Source organism: Mucor velutinosus (genome assembly GCF_035048745.1).
Source record: "Mucor velutinosus strain NIH1002 chromosome Unknown tig00000041, whole genome shotgun sequence".
NCBI lineage: Eukaryota > Fungi > Mucoromycota > Mucoromycetes > Mucorales > Mucoraceae > Mucor > Mucor velutinosus.
This window is the reverse complement of record NW_027041905.1, coordinates 126,826-150,943: the sequence shown is the minus strand read 5'-3', so window position 1 is coordinate 150,943 and position 24,118 is coordinate 126,826. Positions and strand designations below refer to the sequence as shown.

Sequence of the window (24,118 nt, the reverse complement as noted above, 5' to 3'; positions counted from 1 at the left end):
AAAATACTAAAGTAAAGATACACGCTTATATCGCACATCGTGTGAATGAATCACTCCTGATCACAGTGTATTCAATCACACCCATGATGGTCGTAATAGGTGATGGTATCTTTATCCAAATAGAATTAAATCAATAACAAGCATATTCAAATATGACAACTATGCCCTGCTGCCATAGTTGCACAATATCCCAGATAAAGGATTCCATGCTTCAATAACAAACATCACACTTTAAACCATCAAGGTTACATTAAATCATGCTATGACGATAGCTCACCCAAGCCCATCAAGGTTACTCAAATCGACCCTTATGGCCAGTGCTCTTGCATTGATTACCACTTTAAATCAAACATCATCAACATTTGCCAGATATCGCAATAGCAGCACCTATTGCTCTCTCATCACTAATCCTACAAGCTAGATGCAAATGTATAAATACTCTTCTTTTTTTTACTCAATTCCAGGATCTTCAGTTCATTTTATACACAAAATAAAATACAGTTGATTTCTATTGTATTTGACCTTTGCTTTATTTTTTTTTGTGAAATCTATTTAAACCTGATTTCACTGCACTGAGTGTTATGTCAAAATACAATGTAAAATTGAATCTGCCAAAGAATTACACTTTTATTGAGAATTGTTGTATTCACACATATAACTGTTCCTGAATCATAATGTCGTAGATTGAATTGAGCAATAAACTATGCACACATGGAGCATATGTAAATAAGCTGTTCAACATGTAAACGATAATCATGATATTCACATAAGCTAAGTTTCGATAAACTATTCTCTATATGTCAAAAGATAGCAGATAAGGAATGTAAGTAATTAACGTTGCCAAGAGCTACTAAAGATATTTAGACTGATCATCTATATCTGAAATAATTACCATTTAGCATAAGTGAGGATTGACACTAAAACTTAGCATGAGAACACCATTCTAGACGGGTGTGTAAGCAATCCATAAATCATACATATAAATAGCAGTAGACATTCACCCTTCCCTTTTCTCTCCATCTGATTTTACTGAAAAATAAAAAGACATATCCATTCTCACGTATTTCAGACAGTTACAACAAGAATGCATCCCAAGGATGCATTTATATACTTTTCATTATGCTAGGGTTTACAGCATGATGATGAACTATAATACAAATAGGTTTACTATCTACCCAACAATTGATTTGTAAATCATGATTAGCATGATTTACCCAAAGGACCTAAGAATAGCCTAGAACCTTTAGTGTGAGACCTTGCTATGACATTTGATATAACACTGAGGTTCACCAGATGTGATAAGCGTTGTACAAGATAAATTACTACTTTGGCATTCAGAACTTAGTATAAATAGAATAACTCTTGTCTTCATCAATAAATCTTTAGTTTTTGTGTCTGATCTTATTCAAATAAGTCTTTTCTTGTTTTTATAATATCAAACATTTTTTATAAGCTACAAATAATAATCCTTTTATTCTTTGTGCTTAACAGTCTATCTATATCTTGATCCACCCTTTCTATCTTACACCGTTTAAAGGACAATATCGGGGTCCCGACTTATTAAAACTCCGATATCGGAGCTTAGAATTATATTGACTGCTTTATATCTAGGGGTTGATGGTCTATTATGGGAAGCAGTTTTATGTGAAGTTATTACACTCGATACGAATTAGTCACCGAAATGGTCACTGTTTGTTTTTATTTTTAAGAAATTCGAAACCCCCAATAAATGTTTGAATGCTTTAAAATCATAGATCTCACTACTTAACCTAACTTAAGATTTTAAATGAGTATACATCAACATCAGGTCAATTGACAAGCCAAATCTCGTCTTTCAGAATGGCAAATTGGTGGTAAAGTAAACTGCCACAGAGCAGGTGTCAAAGAAAGTGTGATCAGCAAGACCATGAACCTGTCCCCGTCTACGGTAAGCATCGTGATCAAGAGGGCAGGCTCTAAAGGCACCGGATTATTGCTTCCAAAACGTTCTGGAGCATCATTGAAGATGGATAATAGAGATCAGAGACGGCTCGCACGTCAGCTTCGCTCTGCACCGCCAACCCATCAATTTCAATGGATACGCTCATAAAGTATATGAAGCTAATTGGCTTTCAATCATATAAGAATGCACACAAACCAGCATTGACACCTGAGCACAAGCTGAAAAGACTCTCCTGGTGCTTGGACAAAGTCGGATGGGGGCCAGAACAGTGGAGAAAGGTTGTTTGGTCCGATGAGTCCAAATTCATGGTTCTCGGTAATGATGGTGGCTCTAGGGTGATCCGAAAAGAAGGTAAAAGGTACAATGATTATTACATTATCAAAACCAAGAAGTTTGGAAGCGGCTCTGTGATGCTTTGGGGATGCTTTTGGGCTGGAGGCTACGGACCGTTAGTAGCACTTGATGGCCGAGTAAATCAGGACAGATACATCGAGTGTTTGGACAAGAGCTACTTGCCATGGATAGCTGATGTGATGAAGAATGAGGAAGGCAACTTTGTTCTTCAAGAAGATGGTGCTTCCTGTCATACAGGTAGAATTTCTACAAGTTGGAAGGAGGATCAACCACTGGTCAACAGTTTTAGCTTCTGGCCGGCTCAAAGCCCCAATTTGAATCCAATCGAACATCTGTGGGCCACCATGGAGAAGCGAATTGAGAGCAAGAGGCATCGCATTGATAATGCAGAACAATTGCTTGCGTGTATCCATGAGGAGTGGAATAACTTGGATCTTGATCTGGCGGAGAGATTGGTTGCAAGTATGACATCTGGATGTCAAGCTGTAATAAATACAAGAGGCGAAATAACACGCTACTAAAAGCATTGAATATCAATAAAATACTATTGTAAATATCATACATCCAAATTTCATGTACTCCTTACCATGTTTTATTAATGATGATTTGATGTCCAAGATCAATGAATTATTTGATGCCAAAAAAAATTGAACTCAGTTACGGCGACTAATTCGTATCGAGCGTATATGCTAATACATTTATGAAGATTTGCGTGATGTAAGAATTTATTTGAATGGCTGCATAACCTACACAAGCAATCCTATTTAAGATCCCGGATACTTTAAGATCTACGCGTTATTTATAACGTTCACGTTTGGATTTTTGACATCAGATGTAAGGTGATTTAGTCAACAGCATAGGTTGTCATTGCAAGGAAGTTAAGATTGATGTATTCATAGTAATTTGGACACTGTGAATCGCTTAATTGAATTAGTGAGAATTGAATATACTAGTCGTTTGATATTGTTTGATACATCAATAATATGCGGGCAACCCAGTATAGTATTTTCTAGAAGCTGATGAAATCAAGTTTGATGTCCTTTGGATAGGTCAGATGGTATAGAATTGGTATTATACGACTCAAAACAACAGAGCTATCGCAATACTTGTAGTTCTAAGATTCAGCATATGTGATAGTTGATAGTCGCTAGTCGCTCATTGAACGAACCCTAACGCAAAATATCAAATTAATTGTCGTCTAGAATCAAAAAAGTGCAACTGACAATTACATTGTGAGCCCTACTTGGTATACGTGGCCCTGAAAGCTTGATCTTTTTAATGCGAATATAATGACCTTTACGGCCATGACGATCTTATTTATAATGTAGAGCATATAACATTGAAATCGAGTAACGTGCAAAATATCAGTGTATCAAGAAGGTAAAATAGTTAACGCTGCCTTAAAATTATCAGACAGCTTTTTTTTAAGAAACAGTAGCAAACTCAAATCACACACTAACAGGATAAACTGAGATCAGGCAACCAGCCATCAGAACAGGAATTCAAATGGTAAAAGAGAGCTATAATACTAAAGCTCTTAGAGAAGATTCAGTCGAGCATTTTTGTCGTAAACACTGAAATTACAATTACACGAATAATTCGTCCCCCCTCCCTAACATAGGATTATTGAAAATTAGTAACAGTTTCCTGCACTTGGTAATAGACCTTGTATGCTAATCATGAAGTCTTTCTTCATTTTTTGGCATTGCTCGTAGCCAACTCTGCAAGTTGATTTAGAATACGAAGCAAGGAGCTGATCAACAACACCTATATTATATTCTATCGCAAACTCTTGCATGACGGATAGTATCAATGAAATTCTTGACAAAGGAATACAAGAGTGAGCATCTGATCATGCGATATTATTTTGTATAGAATGACAGATGCTTACGTCTATTTTTAGGACCTGATCTCAACCTTCTGGATGCACTGGTTTTTCACATGCTGAAGCTGACTTCCTCCTCTTCAACCCATTTTTGCCAGTGCTCTCCTCTATTTCTCTACGGGATTATATGATTTATAACAATAACAGAGGACACTTTTATGCACAGCCAACGTCTTGTGCTATCACTGAAAGCGAGAGGCATGATTAGGGCCAACAATGCAACAGGATGTGGTATCGATTTTGTGAAACAGCCATTTGAGTTACACGGCGTTGCTCTCCTTCATCCTTATCAAAAGTGAAAAGGTATACAGAAATGAGAAGGCGTGGTAAAGAATGACCTGCAATAGCGCGTGAGGCTGAAATGAGATCACTGTATTTATAAATGATGCCAATGCACATTGATAATGAGTGATTTCAAGGGATACATTTGACGCATTTACTATTTACCCGCCAATATGGGTTGGCCCAGCAACCACAACCTTTCCAATTCTTTATTGCGTTGAAACGCCGAATCGTTCTCTCTCTTTCTCTTTCGTTTAAACCTTCTCTTTTCTTTATAAACTCTAACCTGCTCTTAAACTAACTCGCTTCTTTTATTCACACACATTCACTATACACAATGGAGGTGAGAGAAAGCATCACTGAATGTATACAGCACATGACTAATTCTTTCACTCGTCGTACTACAGGAATTGGAGGCGCGTATCAAAGAGGTTCAGGCAAAGATAGACCAAAACATCCATTTGAGGAAGAAGGCCATTGAGCTTCGCCAGATCCTTAAAGACAGGAATGCTCAGTTGCAATGTGATACGCAGATCAGAGAGTCTCAAAGATACATTGATTACTTTACAGAGGAATTACGCAGACTCCAAACCAAGGGGAGCCGTGCCTCTTTCATTTCGCTGCAGTCATTCCACCAACAGAGTAATGAATCCTCAAGCAGCACAGATGCTGTGGCTAAATCCACAACAACCAGCACAACTACAAGCGCAACGACACCTGGTAGTAACGGAGCAGAGGATGCAGCCGTGCTTGAGCGGCCTATAGTCGACTCACCCACGCAAGCATCACTGCAATCCTATTTTCCCAACACAACAAATACAAGTGCATCAACCCCCACTTCTGAGATGGCAGAGGAGGATCCCAGGAAAAGATATACCAATTTGGGTAAATTATCAATATATAGCGTGAGATCAGGCAGCTCAAATGGCACATAGATCTTTTGGAGGCGGATACGCCCATCAACAGAGCCAAGGTCTCTCTTAAATTACATGAATTGGAATACAAAGTGGACGTAGAGAAGAAAGTGCAAGAGGGTATCCGCAATTTGTATACCATTTTGGACCGCACATCTTCATCATCAGCAGCTGATCGTCGCCGAAAAGCCGAACTCCATGAGAAGCAATTGGAGTGCTCAGAGAAAATGACGCTGCTCAACAACTCTGTCAAAAAGTACAAGGATTTGTATCTGGGCGAGGAAGATGAAGATGATGAGGAGGAATCAAACGAGGCACTATCAGCAGAAGCAGCAGCCAGAGAAGAGGAGAAGTTGGAGCAAATGGATGCCAGGCCCGTGCTACGAGGCATGCCAGGAGCTCGACGTCCTGTAACTGGTAAACTGCAATTGAAGATTGTTGAAGCGCACGAATTGGCCCATGCACCCACTCGTATGTTCCGTGACCCTCTCACAGCAGTAATGGTCAAGATTGATGGCAACATCCAATTTCGCACACGCCCCTCCAAGAACGACAAATGGACAGATAGCTTCGAAATGCATGTCGACAAAGCAACTGAAGTAGAGCTGTTAATCTATGATCAGTCAGGCGATCGTACGCTGCCTATAGGTTTACTTTGGCTGAAAATCTCGGACATTGCAGAGAATTTGCGTAAACAAAAGTTGGAATTGGAGCAACATGAGTCAAACTGGGTATCCGCTCAAGTTGCACAACAACATCATGACGCGCCGTTGGATGCGGTAGAACACAGAAACGCCGCTGGAAACAAGCGAAAACATGCTGCTTCGTCAGAGCACGGTGGTATCAATGCTTGGTTCGATGTGGAGCCTCTGGGCAGAATCTATCTGGAGATCAATTTTGTCAGAGAGAACGTAAAGAGAAGGCCCATGGACAAACTGGGAAGAGCTGGCGCTGTGCGTGAAAGAAAGGGCGAAGTGCATGAAATGAACGGACATCAGTTTGTTGCAAGACGATTCTATCACATTATGAAGTGCGCTCTGTGTGGTGATTTCATGGCTAAATTGACATTCCAGTGCGAAGGCAAGTGCATCAGTGTTTGGTTGCGTGTGGACATGGAACTGATCTAGGCAATAGACTGTGGTTTGGCATGCCATAAGAAATGCTATACTCGTGTGGTCACTCGATGCATTTCTAGAGCGGATTCCAAACTAGATCATGACGAGGATGAGCTCAAGCATCGCATTCCACATCGATTTGAGCCATTGACCATTATTGGGGCCAACTGGTGCTGCCATTGTGGTTTCATGCTGCCATTAGGGTTTCGAGGAGCACAGAAATGCGCAGGTAATAAACCCACTAGCAATTAAGATAGAGCTTGACTAAATTCATATCCCAGAATGCGGAGTGGTTTGTCACACCAAGTGTGCTGGGCTCGTTCCTGATTTTTGTGGCATGTCCATGGAGAAGGCCAACCTGATGCTGAGCGAAATGAAGGCAGCCAACAACCGTCGCCGCACTTTCCACTCTGATAGCTTACCTCACTTCTTATCCGACAATCACCAAAGACCTCTATTTGCATCCTCATCCAGTAATACCCAGCAACAGCAGCAGCAAACACAAACGATGAGGCCATACAAACAAGAATCTAACAATGCCTCTATCATCTCACCTCAATCCTCGTTCTCTACACCTGTTTCTCCTAAAATAAACCCCACTGCATCTCGACCTCTATCCATGAACCACGATACCTCGTCCTTCCAGTCATTAACACACCTATTTAGTCAACAAAACTCCATCAGCGACACCTTATCGAGAGCAGGGACGCATCAAATCACCACGCCAGTGCAGGTCAATCGCAAGGTTGGCTTGGATGACTTTAATTTACTGGCTGTACTAGGTAAAGGCAATTTCGGCAAAGTTATGCTTGCTGAAGAAAAATATACGAACGAGTTGTATGCTATCAAGATCCTCAAAAAAAGATTTGTCTTGGACAATGATGAAGTGGAGAGGTAAGATTAGGTTTTTGATTATAATGTGTCTATGCTAAACCTTCCATTTAGCACTCGATCCGAGAAACGTGTGTTTCTAACAGCAAATGAAGAACGCCACCCCTTCTTGGTCAATTTGCACAGTACGTTCCAGACTGAAACTCGTATATACTATGTCATGGAGTACGTCAGTGGTGGTGATCTCATGCTGCAGATTCAAAGAGAACAGTTTTCAGAGGCTCGTGCTCGTTTTTACGCGTGCGAAGTTTTGCTGGCACTGGATTATTTCCACAAGCATGGCATCATTTATCGTGATCTCAAGTTGGATAACATTATGCTGTGCCTGGATGGCCATATCAAGTTGGCTGATTATGGTTTATGTAAAGAGAACATGTGGGCCAACAATACAACAAATACCTTTTGTGGTACACCTGAATTCATGGCGCCTGAAATCTTGCTAGAGCACAGATATGGACGTGCCGTAGATTGGTGGGCATTTGGTGTCTTATTGTATGAAATGTTGCTTGGACAGGTATATCAAAGCACCTGGCTGACGCTTACATGCACTAACACGATTGATTTAGTCGCCATTCAAGGGTGAAGATGAAGACGAAATTTTTGATGCTGTGCTGGAGGACAATATTCTATATCCCATCAACATGTCAAAGCATTCTGTGTCCATTTGCGAGGCCGTAAGTAGTAGTGCAATAGAGGCAGTACACAAACCTAATGAATTGATCCGTCCGTAGCTCCTCGAACGTAACCCTGAAAAGCGCCTTGGTGGAGGGAAAGGCGATGCACAAGAAGTAAAGAACCATCCTTTCTTTGCTGGTGTGAACTGGGACGATATGCTAGCCAAGCGAGTGCAGCCACCATTTCTGCCTACTGTGAATGGTAGAGCAGACACATCCAATTTTGATGAGGAATTCACAAGAGAAATTCCAATTTTGACACCTGTCAATGCCATGTTGACAGCCAATGAGCAGCAAGAATTCTCCAATTTCTCCTATGTAGCAAATTGGGCTATCAATGGCACAATATAAGTTTTTGAATGCTTTTGCTGGCAGCTTACACCATCCAGCAAACCACTATTGATGCAGTGAATAAAGCTACTAGTATAGTTAATAGTATCAAGCGTGGTGTTTGTTCTCTTATTTGCAGTAAGTGTGTATATACTGTATATGCATATATGATTCAGTCTAACGCTAAGGATACTTGGTAATGAGATGTATATATTTGTGCATATAATAGCTGTGGGACTAATGAGCGGTCATAACGAAACTGGCTACAGAATTCTTCCAAGCGAACATTTGAGGCACCTTTTCAATCAGTGTCCTAAGCTTTCTTGGTGTACTTGAAGCGTCCGCTACACAATCGATCTGTCTGTACAGAGAAGCACCGTGTTTGATTAATCTCTCAAATGAGATGTGGTTGTCTATGTGGAAGGGGGAGATCAGTACATGATAACTAAGAAGAGACTTGAGATTACCATATGCCAAATTCGACAGGCCTGACGTTTAGTTGTGGATATGCTAGTCGATTCAATTAGGATGATTAACCTAGATTATGGTTGGTATACAAAAGACTTTACATTAACGCATTATTTAGATAGAGAACAATAAGGCTGAACGACCATGGAAACACTAGTCGATGTGCCTGCTATTAGACCATAGACTTGACAGATAATGGCTTGACGCAGGATCGTGCTCTCTGCCAGGTCCTACTCTGCCTTATTTGAATCATAGGCAATGAGCATTTGGCCCCTTCAAGTCTTTCAATGAGGTCATTCAGCACGAGACAAAGAACGGGCAACTGATTTTCAAGAATGAGGTGGTCTGAACATCAGAGATTTAAAGGCAAAATGTCACGTTTCATGCCCTTCTTCTGGATTATTTATTGACAGCTTCATCAAAGAATAAAATTACTCCCTGAGTGGATCCTTTGCTTTACTTATTCCAGCCTCGCACACTTTGCATGGCTCCTAACGATAAAGACTGTATGCAATGGTGGTTGCGCGACCCAAACGCATTTGATTTTGATTTGGATTCTTCAAGAGGGTTTTGCCTCAATTAATTACACTTTCTGAAACCAAATCCGAGATTGCGCGCGCGCGAGGCTCTTGAGTGGTCTTTTTTTCTGATCTGTGATCCATTTGAGATCAACTGATCTGATCAGATCAACAAAAAAAAAAAAAATAGGGCTGCGTAGTAACAGTATATTACCTCCATGGCAGCGGGATTCAATTCATCCGTTACTCTTTAATACTGAAAACAATGCAAATATCTTGTACAGCTCTCTCTCTCTCTCTCCCTATTGCTCTCTGATCCTCTTGATCAGATCAAAACGGGTCTCTCTTGATGCCGTGTTTTCAATAACGGGCCTAAATTTCTCCGCGTATCACAAGCGCTCCAGTTTCTTTCTTATTAAACCATGATAGCGCCACTGTCATTGGATGATTCCGATATAGCAAAAAAGAAATATAAATAGGGTGGGTAGATCAAGAATTATTAGGTTCTTCTGATCTGAAAAATATTTTTTTTTTCTCTTTCTTCTCATCCAGATATCGCAATTATGGAGGAAAAGCATCAGCCATCAGCCATATTGCCAACAGAGAACTCGGGCATTGTCGAAGCGCCAGTCGCAACAAGCGGATCTTCCATCTCAACCACTGCAGCTGCCACAACTTCAAAGGGCAACGATGATCTGCAGCATTCATCGTCTTCAGTAACGACCGAGAAGCCGGACTTGGAGCAGAATGAGCCCAAGGGCCTGGACGGAGATGCAGAAAAAAAACAATCAAAAAAGGAGAAGGTGGGCCGCGTGTTGACATTCATTGGGCTCCAAGTGGCCCTGTTTTTGGCTGCCTTGGACAAGTAAGTCTTTGAACAGTGTATGTGTGTGTGCGCAGTATCTTATACATGATGATAGTACCATTGTAGCTACTGCATTGCCCAAGATTGGGTCTGATTTCAACCAAATGTCCATTGTGGCATGGGTTGCTACAGCCTACATTTTGACATTTGACGCATTTCGTAAGTATACAGCCAAGCATGCATGCATGCGTGCATGAATAGAGCTGGTAGATCTTGATACTTTTCTCTATATAGAACCTCTATTTTCAAAGTTTTCCGACATTTTCGGTCGCAAATGGATCTTGATGTTTGGTATCGGCGTGTTTCTTTTCGGCTCCGTGCTCTGTGGTGCTTCCACGGTAATTTGTGTTGACTGGTAAAATTGGATCTGAGAGCTGACCATCTCGATTAGAGCATGATCATGTTGATTGTCGGAAGAGCTATTGCTGGCATTGGTGCTGCTGGCATCTTTAGTATGGTAAACATGAGTAATCGTTTCATAATGTCCTGCTTTGTTCTGAATCGAACATCTCGTAGGTATTCGTCATCTTCTCCGATCTGGTGCCATTAGAGAAGAGAGGCACATATCAAGGGTAAAAGTTTTCATTCGGTGTCACTGTTGCACACATCACTCACAATTTTGGGACACCATGTAGTATCATCAATGCTGTTTTCGCCTTGTCCAGTGTTTGTGGTCCACTCATTGGCGTATGTACATTGAATAGATGAGTTGAGAATACTAGGTAACTGATTTGATGCGAATAGGGCTCCTTGACTGATTATGTGTCATGGCGATGGAATTTCTACATCAAGTAAGAGGGATCGCAAGTGTGTAGTATAACATTTGTATAGTAACATTTGTACAGCCTTCCAATTGGTGCAGTAGCCATGCTTGTCTTGTTCTTCTTTTTGAGATTGCCTACACCTCATGGCAAATTGATGGACAAGTTGAAGCGCGTGGATTACGCAGGTATATATATATATATAAGATTACTGTGGGTAATATAGACGTATATTGACCATGCTGTGCTACTCTTTATTAGGAACTGTTATTGTCTTGGCTTTTGCCACACTTTTCTTGTTGGCACTCAACTTTGGCGGTCAAGAATTCCCTTGGAATTCAGCTGCAGTCATCGTGCCTCTGGTGCTCTCTATTCTCTTAGTCGGCTTGTTGGTGCTTGTGGAAAAGAAGTTTGCCAAGGAGCCCATCATGCCTCCTCGACTCTTTACCAATAGATCGGTTGTCAGCGTCATTTTGACCAATTGGTTCTTTGGTATGACATTCTTCTCTGCTGTTTATTACCTCCCCATCTACTTTCAGGTCGTGAGAAATGACTCTGCCATGTGGTCCGGAATCAGACTGATCCCAATGCAAATGGTGCTGACGGTTCTCTCTACTATTGTTGGTGTGACAATCTCAAAGACGGGTGTATACAGGCCTTTGATCTGTGTTGGTATGGCTCTGTTGACCATGTGGATTGGTCTCTTCAGCTTGTTCAACGAATATACTCCCTTCTCTGGTAAGTGGCAACATCAAGTCGATTTTGTGTGTATGCATCTGTATTCATGCTTACTCGCTAGAAATCTATGGTATCACTGTCATTGGTGGTGCTGGTTTGGGCTGTCTCTTTTCATCCACCATCATTGCACTCCAAGCATCAGTGGAGCCCAAAGACATTGGTAATGCTGAGTCACGTTTATTTGAGACGATAGCGCATAATACTGACATCTCCTTGTGTAGCCGTTGTTACTGGTTTAGGTAATTTCGCAAGAATCTTGGGCGGTGCCTTGGGTGTTGGTAAGTTGTACATCTCGATTCAGGCACAGATCACCATACTTACCCTTTGTTTGCTTCGTAGCCATTTCATCAGCAGTCTTGAATTCTCAATTGACGCAAGAATTGCCCAAATACTTGCCCATGGAGGAAGCTTCCAGGGTGATACAGTCATCCGAGTATGTCAATCATGGTTTACCAGCCGAGTATTTGGCAATTACCCTGCAAGTCTATGTTGAATCACTCCGATTGATCTGGTATGTCCTTATTCCCATGGCTGGCTTAGGGTTCATATCCTCTCTGTTTGTAAAACACCACTCGATTCGTAGTCATAAAAAAGCAGCCGAAAAGAAGGCAAAGGAGGAGGAGGAGACTGCCAAGGCTGTAGTGGTGGATATACCCACAAATACAGTTACCACAGAGCATGAGGAAACAAAGGAAAAATATCAAGTTGACCAGGTAGAAGATCAACAAGTTGAGCAACAACTACATCAAAATACCAAAAAACACGAAGAGTCTGTAGTCTAATTATCTATCACTTATATTCTAATTGCATATTACCACTCATCTGTCCTATATAAATTGTAACATAAAGCACGCTGTGATTTGCATAATAAATACGAATCGATTCACAATGTATATCTTGCTTTCAAGCTTACTATAATATGATACACAATGGCCTTTTACCTTAAAGAAAGTAGCAATTATGTCTGGAGATGTTGCCTGCTTGACAACTGAAATTGTGCAACCCATCCAAGCTAACACGAAGATAGACCTTCAGCAGAGCAATTAGAAATTCTGGCTTCGTTCTGTATCAAGATAGGAAGAATAACGCCGGAGCTGGGGGAGTTTAGTGGTGGAATCAAATACATTGAAACAGACAATAAGGAATAAAAATGATGGAATTCATGATGACAATGATCATAACAGAACAATTTTATGGTTCCAAGACTCTTTCAAAGCCTCAAAAGGAAAGAAGTTGATGTTACAAGTATTTTGGTGGACTGGCATTATCAAATATAAGACTTCAGAAAATAGCACGGCTAACGATAGTACCGTGTAGTTTGTCACTAGCTTTCCTTTGGTTTCAAGAGCATCTATTATTATTGCTTTCATGAGTCAAAGAGCATTCAGTCTGCCAGCCAGCCCCATCAGCCAGCGTTAAATCAAATCCAGATTGGCCAAATCTTGATGATTTTTGACTTGATCGAACTATTTTGCCAGATTCGACTATTTAAAGTGTGATGATCACCCAATGCTTTTTGGTCGATTTTTGTTCATGCTTTTTTGATCCCCAAAAAGTTGACCAAACGTATCAAAAAGTAACTGCCAGATGAGAGCAACTGTTTGGTGCTATTCTAACTATCTAAAACGGCCTTGAACGCAAGAAAACGCGGCTCAAATGCATTCAGATTTTGCTGTATTAGGTACACTCTTGACTAAAAAAGGAATAATATCTGTATGATACTTGCCCGTATATAAAGTAGCTACGTGTATATGGATGTAGAGCATCACATAAGAATCAGATCCATAGATAACAAAGGGATTTCATGTGTAAGTGGAGGGTCAAAATGAAAGTAGCAGTATTTTAATATGAAAATATGCAAGAGCAATCAGTAGCACGAGCTGCCGCTGCACAGGTTGGTTCCCACTTAAGCGAGGTGAAGCGAAGGTAGAGAACCATCCGAAGCACAAATACTCATATGATTAATGATTGTATATCAACCAATAATCAAGGTTCTTCTAACATTTTAGCTGTATAAAATTTTGCAATATTAGCCAAAGGCCCGCGGTAGTGCGAGCTGTTTGAACGTAGGTTGGTTTCCACCGAAGCGAAGTGTAGGTCAGGAAACCACTCAAAGTGTCTAAAGACTCGTATGCTTTAGTAAAAGTATTTATTATTAAGGCCAAAAACGCGATCGTTTGATTTTCAATGAAAACCATGAGGGGTATCTCATGCTTTTTGGTCGATTTTTGGCCATGTTTTTTTTTTGGCCGAAAAAGTTAAGCAAAGATGTCAGGAAGTTACTACTACTCAAGTACAATTGTTTGGCGTCATTCCGGTGGCTCATAAAGATCTACATGCCAAGATATGAAGGCTTGAAAGCTGTCAAATTTGGTTATGTATTGCTTTATAGAGTTTATTTACACGGCATAAATCACATCTTTGGTAGTTAGAACTTATTAGAAAGGCAGTTCTGTAGCTTGCGCAATTTTTAATTCGAATAAGAGGCATATTGATTTTGGTAAAGCTAATTCATGCAAATTTTGTTGCGTTATGTTGCCGGTAAGCTTATTAGCAATGGAAATAAAAACTCGAATTTGCTGCTTATTAGATACTATGGTTTTGAACCTTCGCTTCGCTGCAATCAAGCCCTCATATAAATCAATGTTACCAAGTGTTGGATTAGACGCCTGATTACCATGGCTTTGCACTTTTGATTTGCTACGGTATAACCCCCTATAACTCAATGCTACCCAATGTTGGATTAGATGCTTAGTTGTCATAGGCTTTACACCTTTGCTTCGCTATGGTAAACCTCCCCTAAATCAATGTTATCCAGTGTTGAATTAGATGCATTATTATGTTCTTGGTGGAGAGGCTGAGCCCCTCCTCCGAACCCCCTCCCCACTGCAGGCTTTGCCGGTAGCTTTATTCACCTTTGCCCGGCTCTCAATAATGTATATGATTGGCTTGTCTATTTTTCTTTTCATAGTTTTCCAGTATATATATTAGTGATTAGTGATAGTGATTAGTGATAGTGATTAGTGATGTGTGGTTGGTTACGACATATTTCGAAATATACAACATTTGAAATAATGGACGCATCTGCTAAACTAGCGGGAAAAGGGATGAATTATAAAGCAGAAGAGCCCGTTTCGGTAAGCGGTAGACAATGTCGTATTAGGAATTTTTTTTTGCTATAACATTATGTTATAGCAAATAAGAGTACTATAACATAATGTTATAGCAAATAAGAGTACTATAACATAATGTTATAGCAAATAAGAGTACTATAACATTTGGTTATAGCAAATAAGAGTACTATAACATAATGTTATAGCAAATAAGAGTACTATAACATAATGTTATAGCAAATAGAAGTACTATAACATAATGTTATAGCAAATAAGAGTACTATAACATAATGTTATAGCAAATAGAAGTACTATAACATAATGTTATAGCAAATAGAAGTACTATAACATTTGGTTATAGCAAATAAGAGTACTATAACATTTGGTTATAGCAAATAAGAGTACTATAACATAATGTTATAGCAAATAGAAGTACTATAACATAATGTTATAGCAAATAGAAGTACTATAACATAATGTTATAGCAAATAGAAGTACTATAACATTTGGTTATAGCAAATAGAAGTACTATAACATTTGGTTATAGCAAATAAGAGTACTATAACATTTGGTTATAGCAAATAGAAGTACTATAACATAATGTTATAGCAAATAAGAGTACTATAACATTTGGTTATAGCAAATAAGAGTACTATAACATAATGTTATAGCAAATAGAAGTACTATAACATAATGTTATAGCAAATAAGAGTACTATAACATTTGGTTATAGCAAATAAGAGTACTATAACATTTGGTTATAGCAAATAAGAGTACTATAACATAATGTTATAGCAAATAGAAGTACTATAACATAATGTTATAGCAAATAGAAGTACTATAACATTTGGTTATAGCAAATAGAAGTACTATAACATTTGGTTATAGCAAATAAGAGTACTATAACATTTGGTTATAGCAAATAAGAGTACTATAACATAATGTTATAGCAAATAGAAGTACTATAACATAATGTTATAGCAAATAGAAGTACTATAACATTTGGTTATAGCAAATAAGAGTACTATAACATTTGGTTATAGCAAATAGAAGTACTATAACATAATGTTATAGCAAATAAGAGTACTATAACATTTGGTTATAGCAAATAAGAGTACTATAACATAATGTTATAGCAAATAAGAGTACTATAACATTTGGTTATAGCAAATAAGAGTACTATAACATTTGGTTATAGCAAATAAGAGTACTATAACATAATGTTATAGCAAATAGAAGTACTATAACATAATGTTATAGCAAATAGAAGTACTATAACATAATGTTATAGCAAATAGAAGTACTATAACATTTGGTTATAGCAAATAAGAGTACTATAACATTTGGTTATAGCAAATAGAAGTACTATAACATAATGTTATAGCAAATAGAAGTACTATAACATAATGTTATAGCAAATAGAAGTACTATAACATTTGGTTATAGCAAATAGAAGTACTATAACATTTGGTTATAGCAAATAAGAGTACTATAACATTTGGTTATAGCAAATAGAAGTACTATAACATAATGTTATAGCAAATAAGAGTACTATAACATTTGGTTATAGCAAATAAGAGTACTATAACATAATGTTATAGCAAATAGAAGTACTATAACATAATGTTATAGCAAATAAGAGTACTATAACATTTGGTTATAGCAAATAGAAGTACTATAACATAATGTTATAGCAAATAGAAGTACTATAACATTTGGTTATAGCAAATAAGAGTACTATAACATTTGGTTATAGCAAATAGAAGTACTATAACATAATGTTATAGCAAATAGAAGTACTATAACATAATGTTATAGCAAATAGAAGTACTATAACATAATGTTATAGCAAATAGAAGTACTATAACATTTGGTTATAGCAAATAAGAGTACTATAACATAATGTTATAGCAAATAGAAGTACTATAACATTTGGTTATAGCAAATAGAAGTACTATAACATTTGGTTATAGCAAATAGAAGTACTATAACATTTGGTTATAGCAAATAAGAGTACTATAACATTTGGTTATAGCAAATAGAAGTACTATAACATTTGGTTATAGCAAATAAGAGTACTATAACATAATGTTATAGCAAATAGAAGTACTATAACATAATGTTATAGCAAATAGAAGTACTATAACATAATGTTATAGCAAATAGAAGTACTATAACATTTGGTTATAGCAAATAGAAGTACTATAACATTTGGTTATAGCAAATAAGAGTACTATAACATTTGGTTATAGCAAATAGAAGTACTATAACATAATGTTATAGCAAATAAGAGTACTATAACATAATGTTATAGCAAATAGAAGTACTATAACATAATGTTATAGCAAATAAGAGTACTATAACATTTGGTTATAGCAAATAAGAGTACTATAACATTTGGTTATAGCAAATAAGAGTACTATAACATAATGTTATAGCAAATAGAAGTACTATAACATAATGTTATAGCAAATAGAAGTACTATAACATAATGTTATAGCAAATAGAAGTACTATAACATTTGGTTATAGCAAATAAGAGTACTATAACATAATGTTATAGCAAATAGAAGTACTATAACATAATGTTATAGCAAATAGAAGTACTATAACATTTGGTTATAGCAAATAGAAGTACTATAACATTTGGTTATAGCAAATAAGAGTACTATAACATTTGGTTATAGCAAATAAGAGTACTATAACATAATGTTATAGCAAGTAAGAGTACGAAATTGTTATAACATTTGGTTATAGCAAAGGACACTGTTGATTGGCTAGTTATTAGCTGTTCAACTTGATATTTCAAAAATTATAATGCGTTGTTATAGCTGTTGTTATAGCTAAAAAAAATTGATGACAGACGGCGTCAAATCGTTTAAGTGATTTCCTTTTAATGCTACAACAACGCCTCTCTGCTTCTTTACGTCTTCTCTGCGCAATTTATACGCTCAACTATCAAGCGATCCTTCGTTGGTTCTTAATGCCTAGAATACTTTTTTTTCCTAATTTTTTAACTATGACAAGGGGAACATATCAATAACTAATATCAGAAATTCAATTTAAAATGATGACTGTCTTGCTCCGGAAGGTGATGGTGATGAGGACGCTACTACAGGTGTTCTCTGTTGTTGTTCAGTTTGCTTTTGCTTTTGCTTTTGCTTTTTCATAGCGCGGTGATAAGCACTTTGAGCACTTTTGTACGACTTATACTGCTCAAAGCGGCCCAGTATTTTCCACTGTTGGAATTGAGCTTTCCATGGTATGTGTCCGTTTTTGTCCACTTGTTGCTCAGCAAATTCGAAATCGGATAATGGATCCTCTAAGCGTCGCTTTTGTGCTATTCCATCGACATACGCAATGACATTACTCAAAATGTTTACGGCTGTTTCAATACGCACGCCAACAGGTTGATCTTGATTTTCAAGGGCTGCCTTTGCCTTATAGCATTCTGATTTTGATTGGGCACATACACTTTTTAATGCATGGATAGAGTTTTTGTTGTCATGGATATGGCTACCAAGTATATTTTTCATTTTGGTATACAGACAAATTAATGTTGGATCATTGCATTGTGTAAAGTTGATAAGTGATGTCTCTTGTTCAATAAGACAGTGAACAAGTGCAAGTAATGGGTTTAACGGGGTTTCGTTGAGATAGGGCGCAATAGTCTCTGCATTGAAAAATAGACATGAGCTGGCCCAGCCAATACTCGACAGCTGCTTTGCGAAAGGGATACGAGAACCAGGTATTTCAGTTTCAAGTAGATATCTGGTTGTCGAATTAATCACAATTGCCACAACAATAGGGAGCTTAGACGCTTTATGTTGTCTTAGAAACCGAACGCGAGTAGTCGATTAGTTGTTGATAAAAATTCATATCTGCCTTGTTTTGAATCTCGATTAGAATACGAGGTAGGTCATTAGAGCAGTTGATTGACTCGTACGCGACATCAGAGCGAGTGAAATCAATCCACTCAGTTGATCTTTTGCCTTTGGTCCTACACAAACGAAAAGAATTAGTAGCATACTAACAGGCATATTTAAGATCATACCAATAACTGCTGAGACAACAATATTAATAACATCTTGATCAGCTAACAAGAGCTTGCTCATTAAATCGGTTCCAGGCAAATACTTCCTTGGAAGAGAAAAGGTCTTGAGGTTGACGCCGTCTGCCATATTTTTTTTAGCTATAACAACAGTATAACACGGAAATATATGAAAAGACACAGAGCTATAACAACGCATTATAGTTTTTTCGACTATATGAAATGTGATAATCAGCCCGTACTTCCTAATACATTCTTGGAGTACGTTTCAAGGCGTTTCCAATGATGCCGAGTAAAATAAATGTTTTGACTGAATTTATCGAGCAATTCAAGAAAATATGAAAAGCGGTTTTTGGCCAAAATGTCAAGATTTTGCATATAAAGGCTTCGCAAAAGTGGTTTCAGAGGTTGCTTTGGATCGAGAGAAACATTTTGATTCATAATATACCATAGTAAAAGTCTTCATTATCAAGGTCAAAAAACGCGATCGTTTGATTTTCAATGAAAACCATGAGGGGTATCTCATGCTTTTTGGTCGATTTTTGGCCATGTTTTTTTGGGTCCTAAAAAAAAGTTGAGCAAAGATATCAGCAAGTAAATGCTAGATGAGAGCAATTATTTGGGGCTATTTTGGCAGCTTGAAACGGCTTCTACCACCAGAAACCACTGCTCAAATGCATCCAAATTTTGCCGTGTTTTGCATATTTTTGAGCATCAACAGGCAATGCACAGAGATTAGCGCAACATCTACTAGTAGCAACCCTTTATTGACGTAAATATACACTGCAGGTACGATACCAAGAGCGCATTTGGTGTCAAAAAATAAGCTGTTCTAGTTTTAAAATAAAGGTTGCATTTTCTTGATTATAGAATGCATTTAGGTATCCTCTACATCTTTATTGCATTCATATATTGCATTCATATATTGCATAATGTCTCATGTAATAAGAATGTGAGCTGCAAATCAGGAACGAATGAATGCAGTTGCGGTTTAACTATTTGTGCTAGTGTCAACCCAAGAAATGCAATGTATGAGTCCTAGCATCAAGGTTAATCAAGGTTAATCAAGGTCAATCAACAGATCAAATTCATGTTCAAGACGTTCTTGCTTTGTATGTATTCCCCCCCCTCCCCCTCCCCCCCAAAAGGCAATATATTGGAGAGGTCGGACGCGGTGGCTTGCCGATAATCTAATTTAAAGGAGTGGCGTTTCAAGTATCAAGTATATAGAGTCAATACATGTGTGTGTGCTTGGCGTAATGGCTGATCTGAGCACTGAGCTATTGCACAGTATGGGATGCAGACGTCACTACAAAACGCGAAAAATACATGCATTGATATACAATTGTCTATTTTGCTTTAAGCTTTTTCACTGTCTTCTTTACTGTTTCATATCCAAGCTACACACTTGTTTTCTCATTTATCACTCATTAAATTCATAAATACAGAACAAAAAAGAATATAAGCTTACAATGAAACACTTTCTTACTATGGGAAATACTGGCGTGCTTTTGCAATCGATTGACCGTAACCAAAGAACCATCAAATTCTCAGAATACAAAGGTAAAACTGTTGCCATCGATGGTGATGACTTTCTTCTTGAGGGAGCTTCCCATGCTACGTTGGCGCTTGCGTGGAATCATCCCGTCAATGCGTAAGTATTAATATCTATTCCGTTGATCTTATATTAACAAGATTTTCCTGCAGATATAACGACTATTTGCTGAAATTTATTCAGTTGCTTGAAGAAAATGGTGCAACACCTATTGTGGTCTTTGGCGGTCTCACTCTCCCTTTCAAGCAAAGCATGAATTATGAATATCGCAAGTAAGTTTTGGTAGTGCAATCAAATAACCATATCATTGTCATTGATCATGCATTTTGATGTAGAGCCCGTCATGCTGCAATGAACAGACACTCGAATCTGCAGGAACAAGAAGAGCTTTTTGAAATTGAGTCTAGCATTGTGGAATCATTAGACATCTCAGATGACATGGCCATTGCCACCATTGCAGTAAGTATTCCTTTTTTTTTTTTTTTTTTTGATGGTTTATACCTTTTACTGACTTTACTCTGCAGGAATTGATAGAAAAGAAGATTAAATGCATTGTAGCGCCATGCGAAATTGCTGCTCAACTGACATACTTGGTAAAGACAGGCAAGGTGGATGCTGTCGTCTCTGAGGATCCTGAACTCTTGGCTTTTGGTTGTCCAAAGTTTATTCACAAGAGTTCTATCTCTGAAGAATATATCGAATTCTGCATGGATAGAGTATCCAATGACAAGAGAAACAAGTTTCGAACATACGGTGCTGACACTTTTCGACACATCTGTATGTTATCTTTAGCCGGCTGTAATTACCTAGTTGACGTTGAAAGTACTGTCTTCAGAGCATTACTGAGAGTGTATGAAGGCAACAACAACAGCACTGATCAAGTATTACGCGTCTTGCAGAAGCGATTCGAGGAAAAGTTCCTTCTGGACTATCTTAAAAAATTTCACATTGCAGATCTTGGTTTCATGTGTCAATGGGTCTACGATATGGATAAAAAGAACTACGTGCGCTTGAATCCACTTCCATCCGATTGTTCGGAGGAAGATGTCAAGTTGCTGGGCAGAACCCCAACCGTACAAGACTCCATTAAGTTCATTGTCAACGAGATCGCCCCCAAGAGCAAGCCCTTAAATTTAAAAGAGCGCATTACAGAAAAGCTTCAGGCTTATGTTAAATCAGCAAAAGAGAATATCATGGTAGGTGTTGCGCCAACAAGCTGCTTAAAAATGCCCAGCAAACTAACGGCGTACATCTTTTGTAGCGTTCACTTTTAGGAAGGCCATTCTTAGCGGCAGCACCCAAATCACAAAAGTCACCCAAATCACAAAAGTCACCCAAATCATCTACATTAGCATCTAGAACGGAACCAAAACGAATGTTTTCTAAAATGAGTAATGTTACCACAGTATCAGTGTCAGGGGCCACAGCAACTGGAGATTTCTCTGCATCAACCTCTGCACAAGTCTCACCCCACTTGCCTAGACCTACAGTGGCAACACCTAGAGAGTCAACACAAGGCGAAAGACTTGAAGCCCCAAATAAGAGATTCGGCACGTTACCAGCACCATCTCGACAAGTTTCTAGTGAGCCAATTGCTGCATGTCCTTCAGTTTCATCACCTCCTTCAGCTGAACAGCCTTTGATGCCTTTGACTGAAGCAAGCACAACTTCAACAACAACAACCGAACCAGACGCTGTTGTACTAACTCAATCAAACACGGTTGTTGCAACTCATGACGATTCCATCTCTCCTCTTCGTATCCCAAAAAATATGGCGTCAAAGTTTAATAACGAGAAATCCAAGAAAAGATCGTTTGATCAGACAGAGCACAGTGCTTCCACGATGCAAGGCAATAGTCCTAAAAGATACATTTTATCACTCAAAGCTCACAACAGCTATCAAAAGAGCAATACAGCTATATACAAAACACTGACTACAATGCCATATCGTCAGAGAACTCAAGCTAGTGATCCGGCACAGCCTATGAATATGATGCCATTGTCTGCGCCTTCTAATACTCTCAACAAGCTCTCAAAAACCAATATATCTAAAGCAACAGCAGCAGCAGTAGCAGCTACTATTACGACGGCTGCTAGCACACCTCAACAAGTATCAAATGACCATGTGCTGCCAAGCCTCAAAGGCGAGCAATCGAGGAAAAGAACCTTTGATCAGACCGATCAGACCGATCAGACCGAGCATAGTTCATCCAACATTCAAGGCAATAGTCGCAAAAAGCATCATCCTCGTTGAATCTAGCTACAATAGCTTAGTATAGCCAAAGATTACTTATGCTTCTTGAAATTAAATAAATGAGTATCCATAGTTTTTTTTTATGTTTTTATTATTATTATTATTATTATTATTATTATTATTATTATTTGCTTAGATTGTCCATTTTCAGCAAAATCTTACTGCAGACATGTTTCGCAGCCCATGAATCATCAATGTCCAGACTAACGTTATTAAATATAGAATGCAAGGAAAATAGTATGGTTAACGATAATGTTATGTAATTTACCACCTACTTTCCATACGCTTCAAAATATCAAGTTGAACAGCTAATAACTAGCCAATCAACAGTGTCCTTTGCTATAACAACGCATTATAGTTTTTTCGACTATATGAAATGTGATAATCAGCCCGTACTTCCTAATACATTCTTGGAGTACGTTTCAAGGCGTTTCCAATGGTGCCGAGTAAAATAAATGTTTTGACTGAATTTATCGAGCAATTCAAGAAAATATGAAAAGCGGTTTTTGGCCAAAATGTCAAGATTTTGCATATAAAGGCCTCGCAAAAGTGGTTTCAGAGGTTGCTTTGGATCGAGAGAAACATTTTGATTCATGATATACCATAGTAAAAGTCTTCATTATCAAGGTCAAAAAACGCGATCGTTTGATTTTCAATGAAAACCATGAGGGGTATCTCATGCTTTTTGGTCGATTTTTGGCCATGTTTTTTTGGGTCCTAAAAAAAAAGTTGAGCAAAGATATCAGCAAGTAAATGCTAGATGAGAGCAATTATTTGGGGCTATTTTGGCAGCTTGAAACGGCTTCTAACGCGAGAAATCTGGGCTCAATCTGCAACGCTTCGCTTCATGGATTGCAGCTAATTCCCAGGCCTTTGGTCGACTGTTCAAGCATATCTGGTATGTAGACCATCTTGAATCTGTAAAGAACCAAGCAATCGGCAACTTGGTAAACGAGGAAAATTGATATGCATCGCACAACTGTCAAAAAGACGGCCCTCAAGATCTCCTCATCTACATATACAGCCATGATGCATATGAGCACTTTTTGTTTCTCTGTGGCTGATTGTGTAAAGGGAATAACAAGTCGTCTTGCCAATCAGCACGCAGGACTGGTAAGGATGAAATACACTTGTTAGTAGAAGCCCATGATTTTGACCAGACGTTTATGACACAACAATGCAAAATGCCATCATTACAAATTTGAAAGCAGCTCTTACTGTTTTCAGCACAAATGCCATGACGTTAAACAACAGCCAAGGCTTTCTTGTTTTTTTTTTTTTTTTTTTTTTTTTTCGTCATTTTCGTCTCATACATTGGCACTGTGTACTATGATTTTTCATTTTCTTTTTTTGCAACTATGCTGTCTATTCGCTCACTTAGTTTTATATTCTCGATAAAAGGTCTGATC

The 24,118-nt window shown here is 38.2% G+C and overlaps 5 protein-coding genes across 5 annotated transcripts; 4 read left to right on the top strand and 1 right to left on the bottom strand.

Annotated features, from left to right (window-relative positions):
• Window positions 1–2,094: 2,094 nt before the first annotated feature.
• On the top strand, window positions 2,095–2,817 carry ATC70_000194 (uncharacterized protein; the record flags this gene model as incomplete). The annotated part of the gene is made up of 1 exon (XM_064819614.1): window positions 2,095–2,817. One exon carries the CDS (start codon window positions 2,095–2,097, stop codon window positions 2,815–2,817), a length of 723 nt encoding a protein of 240 aa, XP_064683534.1.
• Window positions 2,818–4,800: 1,983 nt separating this feature from the next.
• On the top strand, window positions 4,801–8,408 carry ATC70_000193 (uncharacterized protein; the record flags this gene model as incomplete). The annotated part of the gene is made up of 8 exons (XM_064819613.1): window positions 4,801–4,806; window positions 4,871–5,348; window positions 5,399–6,461; window positions 6,573–6,721; window positions 6,774–7,386; window positions 7,438–7,897; window positions 7,950–8,057; window positions 8,115–8,408. The coding sequence occupies 8 exons, from the start codon at window positions 4,801–4,803 to the stop codon at window positions 8,406–8,408; spliced, it is 3,171 nt and encodes a 1,056-aa protein (XP_064683533.1).
• Window positions 8,409–9,936: 1,528 nt separating this feature from the next.
• On the top strand, window positions 9,937–12,519 carry ATC70_000192 (uncharacterized protein; the record flags this gene model as incomplete). Its single annotated transcript, XM_064819612.1, has 12 exons — window positions 9,937–10,238; window positions 10,294–10,397; window positions 10,473–10,576; window positions 10,630–10,695; window positions 10,755–10,810; window positions 10,874–10,925; window positions 10,983–11,029; window positions 11,084–11,187; window positions 11,261–11,737; window positions 11,799–11,897; window positions 11,959–12,015; window positions 12,077–12,519. 12 exons carry the CDS (start codon window positions 9,937–9,939, stop codon window positions 12,517–12,519), a joined length of 1,911 nt encoding a protein of 636 aa, XP_064683532.1.
• A 5,392-nt stretch (window positions 12,520–17,911) lies between these two features.
• Window positions 17,912–18,385, bottom strand: PKC1_1 (Serine/threonine kinase; the record flags this gene model as incomplete). Its single annotated transcript, XM_064819611.1, has 1 exon — window positions 17,912–18,385. One exon carries the CDS (start codon window positions 18,383–18,385, stop codon window positions 17,912–17,914), a length of 474 nt encoding a protein of 157 aa, XP_064683531.1.
• Window positions 18,386–20,390: 2,005 nt separating this feature from the next.
• On the top strand, window positions 20,391–22,709 carry ATC70_000190 (MFS domain-containing protein; the record flags this gene model as incomplete). Its single annotated transcript, XM_064819610.1, has 5 exons — window positions 20,391–20,554; window positions 20,608–20,727; window positions 20,791–20,914; window positions 20,980–21,651; window positions 21,717–22,709. 5 exons carry the CDS (start codon window positions 20,391–20,393, stop codon window positions 22,707–22,709), a joined length of 2,073 nt encoding a protein of 690 aa, XP_064683530.1.
• Between the last annotated feature and the right edge of the window lie 1,409 nt (window positions 22,710–24,118).